This window comes from Branchiostoma lanceolatum, chromosome 1 (assembly GCF_035083965.1).
Source record: "Branchiostoma lanceolatum isolate klBraLanc5 chromosome 1, klBraLanc5.hap2, whole genome shotgun sequence".
Taxonomy (NCBI): Eukaryota; Metazoa; Chordata; class Leptocardii; order Amphioxiformes; family Branchiostomatidae; genus Branchiostoma; species Branchiostoma lanceolatum.
Window position 1 is genome coordinate 4,759,651 of NC_089722.1, and position 20,094 is coordinate 4,779,744.

Consider the following 20,094-nt stretch of genomic DNA (forward strand, 5'->3'; position numbering starts at 1 on the left):
TTTGTTTCCACCGTTAGAATTAAGTGCCGTGACCAACTCAATTTTCCCCCAACCGCTATATTTTCCTGCCACTATATCAAAACAAAAGTACCTACATGTAAAACACACAAGTTGTGCTTTCTCCTGGGCGCTGGATGACTTTCACATGCTGTAGAGTGCTTTTAGATATAGGTATGGGGCTTTGGCAAGCCCTAGAATCAATCTTGAAACAAGGAGCCACAGAGAGTAGTTTTAATCACTACATTGACTAACTGACCTTGATTTAATCTTTTGATTTATTTGTACAGCTGTGAAAGGCTAAGGCTAGCTAAATAACTACTCCTGCTGACAACGACAATACAGGACATGGAATTAAGATATTTGACAGGAACCAAGTTCACTACAGTATGCATCGTAAGAAATATTTACCTTGACTTGACGAATGTCTTGGTGCGAGAGCTTGAGGTGGTCGGAGGACAGAGTTTCCCTCTGGGAGATCCAGCGGTGGTTGAGGACCTGAGACGCCGTCGGGCGCTTGTGGGGGTCCACATGGAGCATCAGACGCACGATTTCCTGTAACAATCAATCAATCAATCAATCAATGAATCAATCAATGAATCAATGTGTATGTCTGAATTAGATATACAGTAGAGTCCAGCTATTTGCATCACTGTTAATAGCATATATCGGGTAACCACAACAACCCCCTCCCCCCTCAGTGCTGCTCGTTTTCTTCGCTAGGGTGAATGGACTACTCCTTATTATTGCATAAAATACACTGACAAATCAGTTATGCAAATAAGTGGATTCTACTGTACATGTAGCAGGGTTCTTGTAGAGCAGCCAAACAATGTCATACATAAAATACGATCAATCAAATTTGAATCTAAAAACTATTTGAAATTTGGATCTCTCAATCTATCTTCACAATCTATCTTCCCAAGCTATCTATTGATAAAAACAATCATTATATTCAGGACTGGGTGGCTGCAAAGCTTGTATGTTGTACCAAAGGACACTTACTAATGTATACTGGCTGAACAATTCAGATAAAATGTTGTTAACCTTAGCGAGAGGAGACACACTGTCCCAGTTGCCCCCCTCCAGACTAAACCTGCCTTCCCCTATCCTGCCCAGGATGTCAGACGGCGTGTCGTTGGGACCGTGGGCAAACGGTGTCCTCCTGTACAAACACACATAAAACATGGATGTTAGTCTCAGGACACACCAGTGTATCATTTGCTTTCTATACTGTAGAAAAATATCAAAATTACAATTGTTTCTCTACGTTTGTATCAACAGGTGCCAGACTATTCAGCAAAGGAAATGATTGGAGGAGCGACCTGGCGCTAGAACAGGATGGATACCAGGAAAGGAGGTTACGGTAAATCTTGAAAATGTTTGCGTTTTTTAAGTCTGCACAAAAAATGAAATTTTACGGTACCCAGACAACATGGTGTAGAGAAGAACCCCCAGACTCCAGATGTCACAAGCTGCATCGTAGCCCTGTCTCTTCAGAACCTGGTGGAGAGAGAGAGAGATGTCACTGATCTTAATATATGATGATGCAGAAACACATGCATGCGCTGGCACATACACACATCAATGGTTACTGAGCACTAGCATCATCATCATCATCATCATGCACGAGCAAGTTAAATCTTTAAAGTCATTTTCAACATTTCAAGTCGACCAAGTTGGAAGACCGACATTTCACAGAAAAGCAGGAGGTCCCACCACAGTTGTTCAAAAGAGTAGGGGTACGGGTCCACCCTGGTGTGAGTGGATCAAACCTTTAGTACGGTCTTACTCAGGTTGTACTTACTGTGCAGAACTGGTGCGTTACAACTAAAAGCGGTTTCCTGCATGTGCCAAACAAACAAACAAGCAAACAAAAAAGTGGGCCCCTTTTACCTCACGAGCGACAGAGTTGGTGGTACATCATTGACAAGGTGTTACTAGCAGCCTGTTCTTTGCCTATAATTTCCGTTATCAATTACTGCTAAGGCCACACCATTTTAATTTCTTGGTTAACGGAATTTAAAAAAAAATGCTAGAATGGAAAATCAACAGGAAAACAGAATCTCAGAGGAAAGTTTGTACTTTGGTGCACACAGTTTCAGGGAGTGAACAGGGTCAGGTGCAAGTTTTCACCTCAGCCTTCTAGTCTGTTTTCATGATTTTTTGTGTGCTAAGATTTAAAAATAAAAATCCGCTAACCAAGAAATTAAATTGGTGTGGCCTAATAGATCAATCACACAACCCACCTCCGGGGCGACGAAGTTTGCGGTGTAGCAGGGCGTCATCAGGAGCCCGTTCTCGGCCCTCAGCTGTTTGGCGAATCCGAAGTCGCAGATCCGCAGGGACTCAGGCGAGCCGGAGTCGTCAGCGTAAAGGATATTGCTGGGTTTCAGGTCGCGGTGGACAACCTGGAAGTTACACATGAAGGGTCAAAACATATCTCAATGTATTATTAAACAAGACTAAACTTTTTGTCCAACACTCTAAGAGAAATTGGGACTTACTTAAAATTTTCGGTTGACTCCATCAACCCTGTTCACGGAATGACCCGGCTACTGCAACGTGACGTCAGCGACACGTGATCGCAGTAGCGGGTCATACGTGCCAGATAACTTGTGTCGTCCCCCGCTTCTGCGATCACGTGTCGCTGACGTCATGTTGCAGTAGCCGGGTCATTCCGTGAACAGGGTTGATGGAGTCAACCGAAAATTTGAAGTAAGTCCCAATTTCTCTTAAAGTGTTGGACAAAAAGTTTAGTCTTGGTTAATAATGAATTCTACCAACACAGATGAACTTTCATGCTAAGTATCTCAATGTAATTCAGTTCACTACGTCTTTCCAGCCCATCCAGGAAGATTAGCTACGTACTTGTTTGTACTTGTATGAAAGCTAATGGAGTGAATAAAGTATCCAAGTATCTTGTACAATAAGTCATGACAAAAAATACAAGCACTGTTCACAGCATACTGCTCACAGAATAATATTCTCACGGTCACTGACGAAAGCTTGTAGATGCATCTTTGCCAATAATCTGCCATAATCTGATCTGGATGCTTCTGAAACATATGACTCTTAAGGTATTGTCTAAGGGTGGCTGAGGAATTTTGGGATGTTTTTTAAAAAACCCTTTCTTAAGCTTTATAAACCTTCCTCAACCTTAATTTTTTTTCAGGTAGTACCTTATAGCAAGGTGATAATTCATGCAAATTAGTATGATGTCATGATTACATCATCAAGATTTATAAGGCCACGCCATTTTTAGAAAAATGCTCTCCTTGGCTTATGCTTCGATGTTCATCAATATAACTTTGCAGGAATGTACATGATAGTAATACTTAAAGAATGACGCGTGTCTAGGCGAATATTTTGAAATATAGTTTTTTGGCAAGTTTTGGTCCCTACCCCTTTCTTGTGTAGGAAGTCCACAGCTGAGGTGATGGTCTGCAGGGCCGCGCTGGCCTCCCGCTCAGAGAAGAACTTTTGTCTGAGGATCTTGTCCAGGAGCTCTCCGCCCTTCATCAGCTCTGTCACCAGGTAAACCTGGTTACCTGCCTCGTACACCTGGAACAAAGGTGGGACTCAGGTGAGACATTGTCCAGGTACACCTGGTTACCTGCCTCGTACACCTGGAACAAAGGTGGGACTCAGGTGAGACATTGTCCAGGTACACCTGGTTACCTGCCTCGTACACCTGGAACAAAGGTGGGACTCAGGTGAGACATTGTCCAGGTACACCTGGTTACCTGCCTCGTACACCTGGAACAAAGGTGAGACTCAGGTGAGACATTGTCCAAGTGCACCTGGTTACCTGCCTCGTACACCTGGAACAAAGGTGAGACTCAGGTGAGACATTGTCCACGTCACCAGGTACACCTGGTTACCTGCCTCGTACACCTGGAACAAAGGTGAGACTCGGGTGAGACATTGTCCAAGTACACCTGGTATACCTGGTTACCTGCCTTGTACACCTCGAACAAAGGTGAGACACTTTGTCTTGAGACATTGTGCAAATGTTAATAAGTTGCTACCCAAGAAGGTGTCTTACACTTATCTTGACTTAAACACTGGACCTATTCTTCAAGTTGCTAAAACTCCCTTCTGAAAAAAAAAGAACTACAAGTTAAACTAGTCCTCCCCATTCTCAAAGAATGTCTCTCAAATGTTTGCTCTCAAACAACCACAATTCCCTTTGCCTAAATGTGCTCTGAAAAAACTGCATTCTACCTCATTCATAAAAATGTAGCATAGAATTATTTGATGCATTTTCTCTAATGCAAAAAAAGTCATTGTCAGGCATGCATAATTGGACAACTGTGGCTACATGATTTCAGGTACTTCATGCTGGTATAAGACAAACTTAAGACTACATGTACATGAACATGACTATTGTACAAGGTTCTTTGGGTACTACTTAAATGTACTTACATCTCTGAGGGTGATGATGTTGGGGTGGTTGCCATAGCGAAGGAGGATCTCTATCTCCTCTGCAGGGTCACGCTTTGTCCGGTCTATGATCTGGGAACACAAAAACAACATTGTCAAATTCAAAAAGAGTGGCGATAAAAATTGAAGACACTACATGTACATGTAGTAGGAAAAAGATTTATTAAGATACATGAACGAAAAAATATCTGCTTTCAATGATTTCACAAAATGTTCATACAACACCAAACTGGAACATAACTCAGGATAGGCATTACATCATTTTTAAGAAATAAAATATGGGTGGAAAGTCTAGACATACCTTTACTGCGTATTCTTGACCGGAACTCTTGTGGAGACATCTTTTGCAAATTGAGTAGGAACCAAGACCGATATCCTAAAACAAAACAAAGTATGTTAGGTTCTCTGAAGAAGAAAAAATGCATCACATCATTACTGCAAATTTTCAGATGAAAGTGCATATAATGAATACTTATTCGTTTCTTCGTTAGACAGATACTAATGAATGCAACAGTCTGCTAACCTTAGGTAACTTTAAGAGAGAACAAAAGACAGAACAATATACCTCCTTAATCTCATATTCATCTGTGAAAGCTGTCGTCTTGCCAAGCTGCAAAAAAAAAACATGATACATGTAGTCTTATTACTCAGTTGGTTAAAGTCAATCTAAGCCAAAGTCCCCAGCACTCAACTCCGTTTCCATAGCCCTTGGGCCACACACCTTTACAGGAGGGGGCTATTCCGCTGTCAGAAGTGTGCGTTCAACTACCTAAACTTTCTCCCAAATGCAGAGATGGCAATACATGTATGTACTATGATGTTTTTCCCAGGTACATTTTGTACATGTACATTAACTATGATTTTCTTACAGTTACATAAAAAATGTCTATCGTGATAATAGAAACTGTCTATGAAACAACACATTATCTCTTTAACCTCAATGATCATCTAAGTCAAGCAAGATCTACATTATTTTTCATTAACATCAGAAAAACAGAACTTCTTAGTCGGGATTTGAGTAAATCTTACCGGCCGCCGCTGTATTTCCTTGACCTTGTCTAGCTGCTGGGCCTGCGTCTGCGTTACCTCGTCCAGCAGACAGGGGGCGACGAAGCTGAAGCCCCTGAACAGCTCATGGGCAGTGGCACTGGGGGGAACTCCTGGCGAATCTGTACAAAACACGGTTTTTTGTTAAAGAAAATTTTCTGTTCTGAAAATATGATTGAATTCCTCAGTTACATACATAAAGCACCTAGTACATAAAACTAGACTACCCAACTAGCTTAAATGTTTTTGTTACGGCTAACCTAGAATTTTACAAGTAGGTATAGGGTATGGCTCCTTCTCTTGAAATGCAAGATTTAGTGGCTTGATTAAGTTTAAAGCAACAGCCCAATGTTCTTTAGGTCTTAAACTGCAGGGTAATTTCACAATACAGCATGGCAGAATACGATATCTAATTCTAAAGTTACACTGTACTGTGTTACAGATGATCATTTAGCCACTAATGTAATCTCAACTGCTAGAACTGTCAAGTTGTTAAAGTTGTTTATGTATAAGGGAAACTTGGATTGGCGCCTTATTTTAATCTGTTCGAGCAATGTTATTTTAAACTCGTAATGTTTTAGACAATTTTCACATAGTGAATTTTACAAGTAATGAGCGCTTTGTACATTATGACGCATTTCATGTGCATATTTCTATAAAATTGTCACATGCAAGGTCATGAGAAATAAAACTGAATCTGAAAAGTTGTCTAACTCTACATCACATATAGAGTGCAGAAACATGCTGAAATTTTGATACCTCGCGGCGTCCTTGATGTGAACTCTGTGTCGAAGTAGAAAGCGTCCTCGTCCCGAGTCACGGCCGGTTTGAAGGGTGGCGGCACCTGCTTCTTCAGCAGTTTCTATGGAAACAACAACAATTTTTACAAACACAACAAAGTTACAGAGACAGGGGCGTGCAATAGACTTTCTGCAACTTATGATCCACTGCTCATACACAAAGTCACATGTTCTATTTGATTAACATTATGTCACAGAAGCAGTGGATTGTTCATTCCTTGATAAAGACTGGAACTGATCAGTCAAAAATTTGGGTAATAATAAGCTATGTTTGGGCAAGTGCAGTTCAACTTTGATTCAGAACACCAATGAAAATTTCTTTAATCTTATATAATCATTGCTGTCATACAAAAAACAGTCACAGTCACACAATGCCATGTGGCAAACAAAAAATGTTGAAAAATTGTATTCCTCAAGACTTTTAGTGTAGGCTCTACCATCCTTTAAGGAATCTTTAAGAACAAACTGCTCACCTCCCAGTCGATACTGGCGAAGAAGTTATGCCTCTGGATCTCTGCTACTCCATCTGCACCTGCACCTGGAGTGGAACACATTCAACATAAAGTAAGAGCACAATTAAAAAAAAACCTTTGGCAGACTGTTCAGAACAGCAATCTTCTGAAAAGACACATGACATTTGCTCTCTTTTGACACCAAATCTGTATTCCCTACATGGCTAGAAAGCTGGCAGAAGATTAGCTAACATAGGGGCACCATTAGCAAACCTTTCAAGAGCTAAGTGATGCTGTTCACAAGCCCATCTCCAGATAATCTCCAGATATACATTAAGTACATGAGCCATTTTGGAACCATATCAAATTGTATTGCTTATAGAGCTAGGCAGCAGGGAGAAGGTAAACCTACAACGTATACAAACATGTAACACAACATAAAGTAGGACTTATATTCAACATTTAGCAAATCTTTTATCAAACTTAGTGTTCTTATTCAGAACATCACACTCACACACATGTGCCCATTTGGCATCACCTTTGTACTGCTTACATCGAATGCACTAAATAATATGATGCTCTACGCGATGAGTTATTCACCTCTCTCAATTCAAGTTCTTCAGATTTTAAGACACTTAATGCCACAGATAGGTTTGGCTATGTATTTAAATGCAACAGCTCATACAGTGTTAAAATAGGCAAATATATAAAAGATTGTTTTGTTATTAGAAAAAAATAATGATTATGCAACTCAAAATTAGCCCAACTTGAATCATGTAAAACCTAAGACAGTCATTTTGTTGTAGTGAATAGTTTTATTCCAGACTTATGTCTTGTTCTATGTTTACTGTTGTTGCCATACTTTGTACCTGCTACAAAAGTTGCGCAATAAAGTTCTTCTACATTAAGTATTAGTAAAGGGCTAGGCAGCAGGAAACACTGAAAGAAATGTAATAACTATTATAATAGTGGCACCGCGCCAAAATGAAGTCTCTGCATGGAGGAGCACTACTTGCCAACCTATATAGGAGGATCTAACTAGAGGTAAGGTAAGTTAAGGCAGCAGGAAGGTGTACCAACCATGTAGAACAAACCATAAATTAGGAGCAACATTAAACACAAACTAAGTGGGGGCTGCTCACAACTGTTACATGCATATTGTGTAAAAACATGTACCCTTTTAGCACATTTGCTTACAGTACAAGACTAGTGCATCAACCATGTATGTATACCTGATATGACATATGAAAAAAGTTCTGAAGAAAAATTAGGAACACTAGACCTTCTTTGACGTGATGGTATGCTTCTTATGACAACATCAACCTTCTGATGGATTCTTTGACCTCTTCTTAAGACCCTTAAGGTGGGTCCTAAGTGATCCTCCTACGCACCTTTTAAAGGAAGACGCATTTATCACCTGAGCAAAGTTTCCAACGCTCTCTTGGTGCCCATAATTTCTAATTTTCATGGCACACGTTTGAGATAGATTCAAATTTTAAACAAATCTTGTACTTATAGTGTTTATCTTCTGTCCAATTCTCTGTGAAAGGGTAGCCTTTTTGGCAATTAATTTGTATTGCTTATATGTTCAACCTTCTCCATGATTACAATGTAAGTGCATTGTAGCTGTTAGGCTCCACATTTGTGTTGACTACAGGGTTAGGCAGCAGGGAGAAGGTTATATTAATGGGTGTCAAGAAAAAGGTGAACCCGCATGTGGATGTACATGTACCTCACACCCTAATGCATGTTAGACTTGACTTATGAAGGAAGGTGTAAAGAAAAATGAGGAACACTAAGACCTTCTTTGACTTAATGGTATGTTTCTTAAGAAGTCATTAACCTCTTGAGTGATCCGCCTACGCACCTCCTTAAGAAAGACTCGTTCATCACCACTGAGAGGTTTCTAGCACCATCCTGGGGTCCATGTTTCCCAATTACTCCCAGCCCACATCGTACTCTGATTGGTTATTGCTTCACCAGTGAGTAATACTGGTGGGGGCTCGGCTTAGCTGTGCTTAGGCCACATCAGTTCTATTTGTTGGTCCACGGATTTGCCATTATTGTTTCCAACACATATGTCAGTATGGTTTGCTTAGGCCACATCAGTTCTATTTGTTGGTCCACGGATTTGCCATTATTGTTTCCAACACATATGTCAGTATGGTTTGCTTTGCCAGAGAGTGATAGTGGAGGAGGTTTGGCTAAGCTGTACTTAGGCTACACTAATTCAATCTGTGGGCTTGAAAAAGATGCTGTAAGATCAACATGAAAAACAGGGCTGTCTCCTGGACGGAAACCTGCTCATTGAGACAGAAAAAAATGTAACCCAGTCTGTCCCAAAAAAACTCAACTTCTTGACATGAGACGTTACTGACTAAAATGTATTTTCTTAAACTTAAAATGACAGATTGAACACTAATCAACAACATGGTCTCCCAAAAAATGAGTGGGACGGAAAATCTTTAAAACTGGAGACAGCTGTGACAACTATAGTCGGATTTAAGTTTTCCTCCCTGCCCTAGCCTTACATGTATTTCATCTGGTCTCCTCCCTGAGTTTACTTTGACCCCCAAAATGTCCAAGAACCAACTTGAGGTAATAACCTTAATGGGGCGTTCCACCCACACACCCTCGCCCAGATTGAATTGCGGCCGTTGCTCCCAATTCGGTGATTACACCAATTGGAAACCATTTCTTATTGATGGAAGAGCTTGGGAGTCGGTCTTTGGGGGATAATCTAGGACGGTATGAAACCTTAAGACTCGTACTGTAAATGCAGTTAAGTTCACGGTTGTTTAATCTTCATCACAAATTTAAAACCACCATGAAACTACTTTGTTTTGTGTCCTGCCTGCTTTTTTTGTTTCAACAGCAAACTTAAGTTAAGGACACTGTAAACACTCCATTTTCTCCCTACCGTGAATTCAAATTGTTCATCAATGTCTAATAATTATAGTAATTGTTTTAAGCTTCTTTCTGTCAAGCAGCGCTAAATGTACAATGTGCTTAAAACTAATTTTGGTCCTCATAACAACAGAGCGTTAAATCACTTCACGTTTAAGAACCCCACACTGATTGAGAAGAGAAGCACTAAAAACTGATGGTTTTTCAGCACTACTGTACTGATTTACATACTCTGCGCTTCCAGCTGCAAACGTGGGGGTCTATAGAATACAAAATGTAATTTTTTTTGTATAGGGTGTTTGTTTCACACTACAGCTAACATACCTAGTCTGTTCTGTGGGTTCCTCTTGAACAGCATCCTCAGCAGACTCTGCGCTTCAGGGCTCAGGAACTGGGGCATGCCGAGTTTGGCCCTGGAGAAGGCAGAAATAGACAATGTTTACCACAAGTTTTCGCTTTTCATTCATTGTTCATTCGAGGTAGTGGCATGTCAAGCTTAGCCATGGAAAATAAAATAAAAAACTAGCCAGAGCTAGATGAAAAGCCTCAAGAGTCAAACCCAAAAAACAGAATATTGTATAAGTCTAGCTAAATATGCAAGCATTGACAAAGCCATATTGCAAGTTGCTAGCTAACGAAAAAGCCTCATGCTTTGGCCAGAAAGAGGGGGGGGGGGGGGAACATTCCTATTATACATGGGTTTTTATGTGTCCAGTTCTTTGGCTTCCCTAACCAAGAAGTTTCACTAGTTTGGCCTTAACTATCATGCCCTTCTTAATGGGGCTATGAATACAGAATGAGCTTTAAATCCCATTGAAGTTTGCTACGTTTTCCGGTTCAATGATCTTATTTAAACGAGTTCTTTGTGGATCATCTTTGACTAAATTCTCAGTGTCTGAACTGCGCTCAGTCACATTAATACGGCTTATGAGCAGTATAGGGCCACATCAATTAAATTTTCGGTTCCTGGATTTGAAAAAAAGTGTTAAATTTAAGAATGTTAGCATGAAAACAGAACCATCTGCAAATTGTCTTCACCTCGACATTAACGTATCAATTCAGCGTCTTGGTTTAAAATCTGGTAACTCCAGTTTGTCCTTTTTGTCCCTAACAAAAGACAGTGGATGCTGTTTGAAATGTCTGACCATTTCAAAATTTTATCCAGTTGTTTGCATAACAATTATTTTGCGTATCTTATCACCTCGATGTCTAATGTTCATCGACAGAAAATTTGTCAGTTAAAAAGGTTAAAGTAGTTCCTGCACCAGATGGTGCATGGGAAAGCTGTTTCAGTAGCCCTTGGGCCACACAACTTTGTGCAATCACTACAGCAGTCCACTGGTAGGTGTGTGTGTTTAACAATCATAACCTTTCCCAAATGCTGAGTGCTTTTAACGCAGAAAAAGCAGTATGCACCATTTTTAAAGAGTTTGGTACAACTGGGCTGGGGATCGAACTCAAGATCTACCGTATGCAAGGCTAGCACTCGGCCAACTAGGCCATTGCACCATACAAAATTGGTCTGAAAAGCAAGTCTGAAAGGCCTGACCATTTCAAAATTTCATCCAGACTGGCTTGCGTAACTGTTATTTTACGTGTCCTATTATACCTGGATATCTAACCTTCATCAAGGTAAGTTAAAATTGGTCTGAGAAGCAAGGAAATGAATTGCCCTGGCCTTGCAGGGGTAGCAGACCATAAATTTTGATGACTACTCGTCAAGCCGAATCTTCCTGTTCAATAAACGCGTGGGCGACACCAGGGCAAACGGGGATGAAATTTGTCCCGACCACGATGGAAAGATGCAGGAGGGAGTTTCGCCTCCTGATGGCATTAAGAATTCCATTTTTCTGACAGGAATAATTGCGTTATCCCTGTTTCCTGTACATTATCTGGGTCACCTTTCGAAAGCAGGGCTGGAAATACTGAGTGCATACATGTAATACACTTTTCTTTAGCACCAAAAATTTGTACAGGGCATGCATGTAAAGTAGCGTGTTAAGCACTGAGCGCGCCTACCCCATATAAGGAAAACAGAAATGAATAAATAAAATTGAAGCTTTGTAGTTCTTTTATTGTGGGTGTAGTGGTGCCGGCTCAATAATTGTTTAAAGTACCAGTCCTAAAGGTACTATATACATGTCAAACACATATAATGAAGCATATTCTTTACATTTAAGTGCAAAAAAGGTAAAACCTAACAGTTTGTTGTATAGCTATGTGTATATAGAATTTCAGCTTCAACCTCTGAACAGCGACAGTGAGGTTTGTAATTCCGCCTCATTTCACATGAATGTTTACAGCGCACCAAACACTTTTCTGTGTAGGCAAATGTCTACACCAGCGCACCCAAAAAGAATTTCGATCCCTGCACAGTGATTTGAAAGCTTTTACTAGAACTCCATACTGTCTCAATGAAAAGCCAATTTCTTCTGAAGGCGTCCGTAATCATGTCATACGAATCCTGTTTCTAAGGTAATTATATGCCTCTGGCAACAAGAGCTTTAACTGTCGTTAGATTAGTCATCAAAGACGCCAGGTAATTGATGTAACAGGGCGAAGATTGCTGAGTTTCATGTAATGATGGCTTTGGGGACCGGTAGAAATTTGACAGCGAAAAGAGAGTGGGTGGTAAGATGTACGGCAAGTCGGTTTCAAGAGCGTTATCAGTATATTACAGGGTTAAGGTAGGGCTGGAAATACTGGGTGCATGAAAAGTACCAAAAAAAATGTATCATGCATTTTATTTGTACACCGAAAATTGGAGCTGTGCACCTCATTTTTGACTGTGCATGCAACATACATGTACATGTAAGTTCAGGGTTACATATTTATAATCAGTGACGCAGCATGTTATTGACATTTAAGTATCAGAACAAAAATTGGTGTATTCCAGATTTGAAGTTACACACTATATTTGTAGATAAGAGAATCTTAGATACAAGCTACGTACTTTGTAATTAGGCTTTGCTTAGTTCCTAATTCTTCATTCTATGCTGCGTAACAAAGTTTTTCCTAGGCCTGCACACGTAAATGTTTAGTCTAAGGTTAGATGAATCAGTACACATATTACCCAAAACAGATTTCAAGCTTCACAAAATTGATTTCTTAAGTGCCCAGTTTCATGTCTTTAGAGTATAAATCTGACAGCAGGAACAGAGTGAGTGGAAAAATTGAGGGCAAGTCATTCTAAGGAACGTTATCGGTATATTACAGAGTAGGTAATTGACTTGTGTACATGTGTTGGCAATTTCTCCTGATGGTTTGGGAATCCTTAATTGTGCTGATTGACAAAAGGAATATTTGAAGGACACACAGAGCTATATTCTATATCTTTGGTTTTCGGGCATTTTCAGGTAAGAATGAAGCATAAAGGTATGATGTATTAAGTCTGGGAGGAAAACTTGAACTTGATCATACCACAATCATGACAATTTCAATTTATGTCATACCTTGGCTGGGAAAACTTTTGATAAGGAAGGATGTTCCGGACCAGAGGATATTTTTAGGTTATCACATGGGCTTCTTCCTGCATCTATCATCCACATTTATATTCTAATATTCAAATACACTTCATGTGTATCGCTGTCAAATAATACTGGATTCAGACGTTGCTGTTGTTGCGTATACAATTTTTTTTGCGAGGACACAAAATAAAATTTTCTCAACTTCTGTGGCATTTCACATTGAAATGTTCTGGGGGGGGGGGGGGTATAACATAAATATTGGGGTGGGTTTAAAATAAATATTGTCTACCGCATCACCCTTGGAACCTTGGGTGATACAGAATACACCATGACTGTAAGTAACAGTTATATTCTATATTTTTCTTCAATATTATGTGCTCCCTGAAACTATGCAACAAGGTATAGACTTTCCCCTGACAGATTCTGTCTTGATGTTGAATTATTCATATTCCAATTCAGCATTATACTTATTATTAGGGGTAGATTACCGATTTGGCTTAATAAGGTCCAAGTCCAAGTTTAGGTCCAGAGATTCAGGTTCAGGTCCGGTATCCACCCCTAGTTATCATATAGCTGAGAACCGACAAATTGAATCAGTTCAGCCTGACTTACAATTACTACTTACTTGAGAATCATTGTCATCGTGTCCTTCCTGTTCTGTCCTTGGAATGGTAAGGCACCCGTCAGCATCTCAAACTGCAGCGGGGAAAAAATATATTACATTTTCATTGTATAATGTCCTAACAAGTAATTCTTTTTGATACAGTTGTGATCTTATAAACCATTTGTCAATACAACATGTAGATCAAGTCATTTTGTGAAGTTGTAAATCCAGACTGTACACATAGCAATCAAATGATATACAATAATCATATATCCTATCAATAGTGAATTCTAGAGTAGCTGCCTTGGTCTGTAACTTGTACAGTTCTGGTTGAGCAAGCCATTTAGCAAGAGACGTTTAAAGCATGTGTTACCATATAAATATTCTACCAAATTTTACATTATGACAACATTTGGTGTGCAGATGCATCTGCAACAAAGGGATAACAGTAAAAAAATGCTCTGCGGCTATGGTGTCACCAGAAACTACCAAACAAACCAACAAACAAACACCCACCATAAGGACTCCGTAAGACCACCAGTCGGCCGTGTGGTTGTGCCCCCTCCTGTTGACCACCTCAGGAGCCATGTACTCCACCGTCCCACAGAAGGAGTACGCTTTCTTGTCCTCTATAGCCTCCTTACTCAGCCCAAAATCTGAAGGGAAAAAAGTTCAACAATGGCAAGATGAAGAACATTTAATTTTTTTCACACATACCGACCAAAAGTTAAATCCATTGAAGGAACATTACAAATGTCGCATTTCAAAATTGTTTTTGTTTTACGATGAAATATCAAAAATAATGATTTAGATGTTCATTGTATGATTATCTTACTTAGTCTAAATTTAGTAGTGTTGGACCTGATCTTTATCTTAGTAAGACTGATCAATGTAAGGACAATCACAAATATTTACAATGCCATGTATAGATATCAACAGTTTACATTTTGATGGGGGGGGGGGGGATTCTTTATAAATTCTATGCATCACAAAACATGGAATGAACTCATAATAGGCAAAGTTGAACAACATTAACTAATTTCGTTTTTGCCAACTATCTAATAAGAAACTTAATCCCTTTTGAACTGGCAAAGAGTTATATTTGGCAACATTTATATAAACATGTCTACAAATTAAGGTCACATCCTGGAGTTGTGCTAAGAATAAATACCCTGCACAGGACATGTTTCCATTTGGGGCACTTCCTTCCCAGTATCTTTTGACATAGTGGCTATATCTAGCTTGGGGTCATTGACACAATGTACGCCTTTGGATTGTATGCTTAATATAGCAAATGACTCACTCAGTCTGTTACAAATTACAGGGCTTAAAATTCATTTTTGGGAATGGATACAACCGTGCACCTACATTGTAACATTAAGACTTAGGTGTACAGAAAAAAATCTTGGGGCACAATACAAACGGAATCCACATTCTAAAGTGGATAGTTAACCGCAAAATTGTAAACAAGTAATACAACATTCGAGGTTTTCTTATTTTTTTCTGACATTTAAATGACATTATGTCAAGATTATACAGTATACTAGTATGTTAGTGTACAATATTATGTTAATATGTATGTTACTCTACACAAATATCTTTGACTACATGCACCCGAAGTAAAGAATTAGGTGCACAGCCTGAATTTTGGGTTCATAGTATTTCAAGCCCAGATATTACATTGTTGGGGGAAAAGTTATCTAAGATTCTTTGCTGCCATACCTGTCAGCTTGATATGTCCGTCTGCATCCAGAAGAATACTGATGGGAACAAGGATAAAACAATCAATGGCACTGTCATAACTACTAATCTTTATTACGATGTATATCACAAATAAACAACCACCAGTTTGCCAAAAATAATTACCTAAGCAACTGGATAAAACTTTTCAAACAGTCAGACGTTTCAGACAGCATCTATAGCTCTTCAGTCACTGACGAAAGACAGCAGATACTGTTTCCGACTGTTCTAAAATTTTATCCTGTTGCTTGAGCAACATTTTTTTGCGTATCTTATTACCTGGATGTCTAACCTTTATCCACATAAGTTTGGTTAAGGACTTAAAATATGGCAATCAGTACTTCGACTTAAATCGCAACAACTGTAAATTGCAACAGTGAGTCAAAGACATGTACAAGTATGATTTAAAGGCAATGTGTGATTTTCCATCTAAATCATAAATTACATCAGAGATATCCCCAGAAATTTAAAGTATGATGTAGCTTAAGGGATGAAACCACCCAAGGCTGCACACACAAATGAATGTTCCAGCAGTGGGGCATGGCCCCCGCCCTAGGGGTGGGGGGGTGGTGGTTGGGGGGGGAAACCTCTATTATTTTGCACTTTCAAATACAAGTGGAGACCATTACTTAGGAGTTATGCTTCACAGCTTGCCTAAAATTGCATTCTAGAGAAGAATTGATAGTCAATAGAAAACCCTATTTTTGAACATGATTATGATGATGCTGGGATTACAGTATATTGGAGGAGGGCCATTGTTCTATTCTTTAGGAAGATCCCTGCCTATATGTTGTTTTCTCTCCTCGAAGAATAGCTGTCACTTAGGTACACAGCTAAAAGAGATAGTTACATTCTAATAAACTCCAATTAAGTCTTGTACATTGAATACAGAGCTAAAAAATACCCACTTGCAATTAGTATATTTCTAACAGCGATCTTAACAACTTTCTGCACATTTGCAGGTGGGTCCTTCAAACCCTGATTATGATAACTGTAAAGTAGGTCAACAATGGCTTAATGCTTCTTTAGGATCCTTCCACAAGAGACATCCCAGATCGCGACACTCAGGGATTTGAACATTTAGTGTGTAAAATCTCATCAAGATGTACACTTAGTGCGAATGTGTGACCTGCATAGCCAATTCTGCAAAACTAGGTCAGTGTAAATGATAGCTTAGAGCATCAACATTCTTGAGAGAGAGAGAGAGAGAGAGAGAGGGAGGGAGAGAGAAGTTAATGCCTCAAAGAGGTACAATACCATCTTTTCATAAGATAGAAGGATGCCAACTGCTAGTTCCAGTCCTGGTCTACACTAGAGTTAAAGTTGCAATTTCATCTTGCTTGTCCAACCATCACTAGTTCTTACTCTGTCCTTGGTGCTGAACAGAGTATCACTAACTCATTGACTGTCTACCTACATGTATATGCATCCAATAGGGCACAAACAGATCCACTACTAGTGTTGATCTGAAAGTTCTGTGAAAAATTCTTAGTCTCGTATATCCTTGTCCCCGAGGTATCCCATGGGAGTCTACTTGTATCTCACGGGCTGCCATCAAATAATTCAAATGCGCTTCCCATGCTCCGCTGTCGAAAATTTGGACACAGAATTCGAATGTTGTAACTTTTCTCAACTTCTGGCACATTTCACATTGAAATGTGTTTTTTTTTCGGGTGGACTATGACATAAATAAATCACCCTCAGTCCAAGCCCTGCCACATGTCAAATTGCAGTCAGGCTGATACCTTGGGTGATACGGAATACACAATAAAATATCTTATACTTACACATATCAGGGCTCGAAATTCATCTTTGGGAATAGGTGCACTGGTGCACCCAACTCAAAAAATTGGGTGCACAGAAAGAATTTTGGGTGCACCAGATAAAATAAAGTTGAATGTTCTTCAGAACATAATAACAAAGTTTAACGCTGCTGCCTTTCTTAAGAACTTCAATCTGTAATTCTATAGCTAACTTCAAAATTTCAAACAAATAATACATTAAATAAAGTACAGCAAAAAGTTATCATGCTGTTTTTATACTTACATTTCAAGAATTTTCTGTATACTGGTGTACAATAGTACCTTAACCCTATAGGCTACAAAAATATATAGGTGCACCAGTGCACCCAGAGTCAAAAATTAGGTGCACAGCTCCAATTTTGGGTGCACTGGGTGCACATGCACCCACTATTTCGAGCCCTGCATATTGAAAGTGACATCCATCTAGCAAAGTCTCCAACTTTCTAACATTCAACCATTGGAAAGCACTTAACAACACATGGGTTCAGCACCACGGAGAGAGCAATGTTTTCAAATACAGTAAATGCATTTAAGTTTGCGTGGTTTTTATTTCACGCTAAGGCAAAAATGGGGTGTTCGCGGTGGTTTTAAGTTTGTGGCAGCGCTATAGTCACATACTGCTACAGTATTGGACAGATATGTTCGCGGTAATTTTAAGTTCGCTGCGAAACGGTCGCCGCGAAAACCGTGAACATAAAACCATCGCAAACATTTCTGTATTTACAGTACTAGCTCCCTCTTGAAATCACTCATTTCTCATTATCAATTCCTTCTTATATGTTGGTAACACAACCTCACTTCAACTTTACAATAGTTACATGAAAATTGAATGATTCAATAGATTTTATCACTATATCAGCCCCCTGAGTGGACGTCTTCCAATGGGCAGTTTGAATGTACTTACTTCTCCGGCTTGAGGTCCCTGTAGATGATGCCCAGAGAGTGGAGATGGTCCAGCGCCAGGGCCAACTCCGCCAGGTAGAACTTCACATCTTCTTCTGTGAACATCACCTGGACACGGGAAGGACTCAGGTTAAGGACCCTGGTTAAATCCATTGTTTAAAGAAAAAAAAGATTGTACAGTTCTGCGTGGTAAATGTGCTAGGTTTTGCCACATTGGTAACCAAATCCTTAGTGTGTTTTTTGGCTCACTTTCAGACAGATTAGCTGAAGAACCCGGCACCTACTGGTTCTGAGCCCAACGCTCTAACCGTTGTGTCACACCAACGCAATTTGGTTAATCCATTGTTCAATCACCACCTTTTCTGAGATCTGGACTTTGACAAAAATGTACATGAGTGTCACTGTGTAGTAGTGATTAACACATTAAATAGTCATTTTGAATTCTGAAAGATACTGAAAAGCTTTTCAAAAATAGAGTTATTAAAACTTAGTAAGATGACATTCCAAACTGAAAGCAGACAATGCTACAGTTAAGTACACAGGTGTATTATTTTTCCTATTTTTCTTACACAGGAATTATGGATTAGGGTCTGCTACAGGTCTACTCTCATCTCCCAAATAAACGTACCGGTACGTTTATTTTTTTCAGCCTCAAAATCCACCCAGTACGTTCTTATTTTGGACAGTACGTTTATTATTTTTTGGAAAATTTGAGTTTTGCAAACCTGGGATCCCCTTAGAATTCAAAGTTTGGGTTTTCCTGCCAATATTTCCCCGGCATTTTTGCTCATAATTCATTATTTTCCGGCCAAGCGGCGTTGAATATTCCCTGCCGCTATGACCCGGCCTTTGTGAAATCCTGGCGGAACTCGTAACACTTCAAAGTCAACGTTGTTATTGGGCGAAAATAAGACGCCGCACTGACGTTTTGAAATGCAATTCTTTTAATATGAACAACTTTAGCAGTCTCATTACATCGTAAACCAAAGCATGCTGACCAGAAACCAATATATGACAGCGCGCAAAGTGTTTCAAGTAACGTTACGCATGTAACGTTAATACATTACTCTACTCACGTGAGATACAGTCTTTCCCAAAATGAAAATATAAAAATAACACCACAAAAAACTGTGTCTTAGCATCAAAAACTTTATAATTACTTTGAAAGTATATCAAAACATTTCAATCCTACCGCAAACATGAAAATTTAGCCCTTCGAAAAGCGCCACGGTAACGCACCCGGCAGTAACAGTCCGTGGGAATGTTTTTGTTTTGGAAGATCTCACTTCCAAGAAGGGGAAACAACTCTTTCTGATCTACAAATAAAACTCCTTTGCCTTTGTCAGAAATGTGTTTTTGCAGTTTTGCAAAAAGACTTTTAATACCTTAGTCTATATAAAAAAATCAATTGCAATCTAGTCACCATTATCATCACTGAAAAATGCTTGAAAAAAGATCACTCCCCTACAGAAAGAATGCCGGAGGTTTCTAAGAACATGAGTGTACGTTCTGTTAGCCCCGCCCCTTTCTGTCTGTGGCGCCGCCACTGTCTATAGCTCACCCTTTCATGTAACATGAGAACCCTGTAGTTTGTGGCAACATTGTAACAAGCCTTCAGGAGGTTTCTCACAAATTTGTTGACAATTTAGTTTCTCAAAATGATACATACAAGGGTAATTTTTAGATTTTTAATTATTTGGATTGCAACAACAAAAGCCAAGAACATTATATAATATTGTCTTTGATATTATATGATATTAAATGTCCTTGACACAACACAATGATTTGTGGCATGTAATGTTTACAAATCAATGTTTCTATATGGAAGGCATAGAAGATAAATGGCAAGTTGGGAAAGACAAAAAGTTACATCATATACATGACTTGTGATTGTCATAGTCTTCCTTTTCTCTATCATTTACAAAATAT

At 39.3% G+C, this 20,094-nt stretch overlaps 1 protein-coding gene across 3 annotated transcripts in view; it reads right to left on the reverse strand.

The window, feature by feature from the left end:
• LOC136430497 (ribosomal protein S6 kinase alpha-3-like) overlaps nucleotides 1-20,094 on the reverse strand; it is a 65,125-nt gene that overhangs the window by 5,375 nt on the left and 39,656 nt on the right. For all 3 annotated transcript variants that reach the window (XM_066421175.1, XM_066421184.1, XM_066421192.1), the window contains 16 exons: nucleotides 18,167-18,273; nucleotides 15,443-15,480; nucleotides 14,237-14,376; nucleotides 13,742-13,812; nucleotides 9,974-10,062; nucleotides 6,764-6,828; nucleotides 6,250-6,352; nucleotides 5,473-5,612; nucleotides 5,009-5,053; nucleotides 4,745-4,819; nucleotides 4,426-4,515; nucleotides 3,403-3,561; nucleotides 2,247-2,408; nucleotides 1,424-1,500; nucleotides 1,045-1,162; nucleotides 409-552 (listed from right to left, as the gene is read on the reverse strand). In XM_066421175.1, the coding sequence (XP_066277272.1) occupies nucleotides 409-552; nucleotides 1,045-1,162; nucleotides 1,424-1,500; nucleotides 2,247-2,408; nucleotides 3,403-3,561; nucleotides 4,426-4,515; nucleotides 4,745-4,819; nucleotides 5,009-5,053; nucleotides 5,473-5,612; nucleotides 6,250-6,352; nucleotides 6,764-6,828; nucleotides 9,974-10,062; nucleotides 13,742-13,812; nucleotides 14,237-14,376; nucleotides 15,443-15,480; nucleotides 18,167-18,273 (1,623 nt within the window). The remainder of the gene's footprint in view (nucleotides 1-408; nucleotides 553-1,044; nucleotides 1,163-1,423; nucleotides 1,501-2,246; nucleotides 2,409-3,402; nucleotides 3,562-4,425; nucleotides 4,516-4,744; nucleotides 4,820-5,008; nucleotides 5,054-5,472; nucleotides 5,613-6,249; nucleotides 6,353-6,763; nucleotides 6,829-9,973; nucleotides 10,063-13,741; nucleotides 13,813-14,236; nucleotides 14,377-15,442; nucleotides 15,481-18,166; nucleotides 18,274-20,094) is intronic.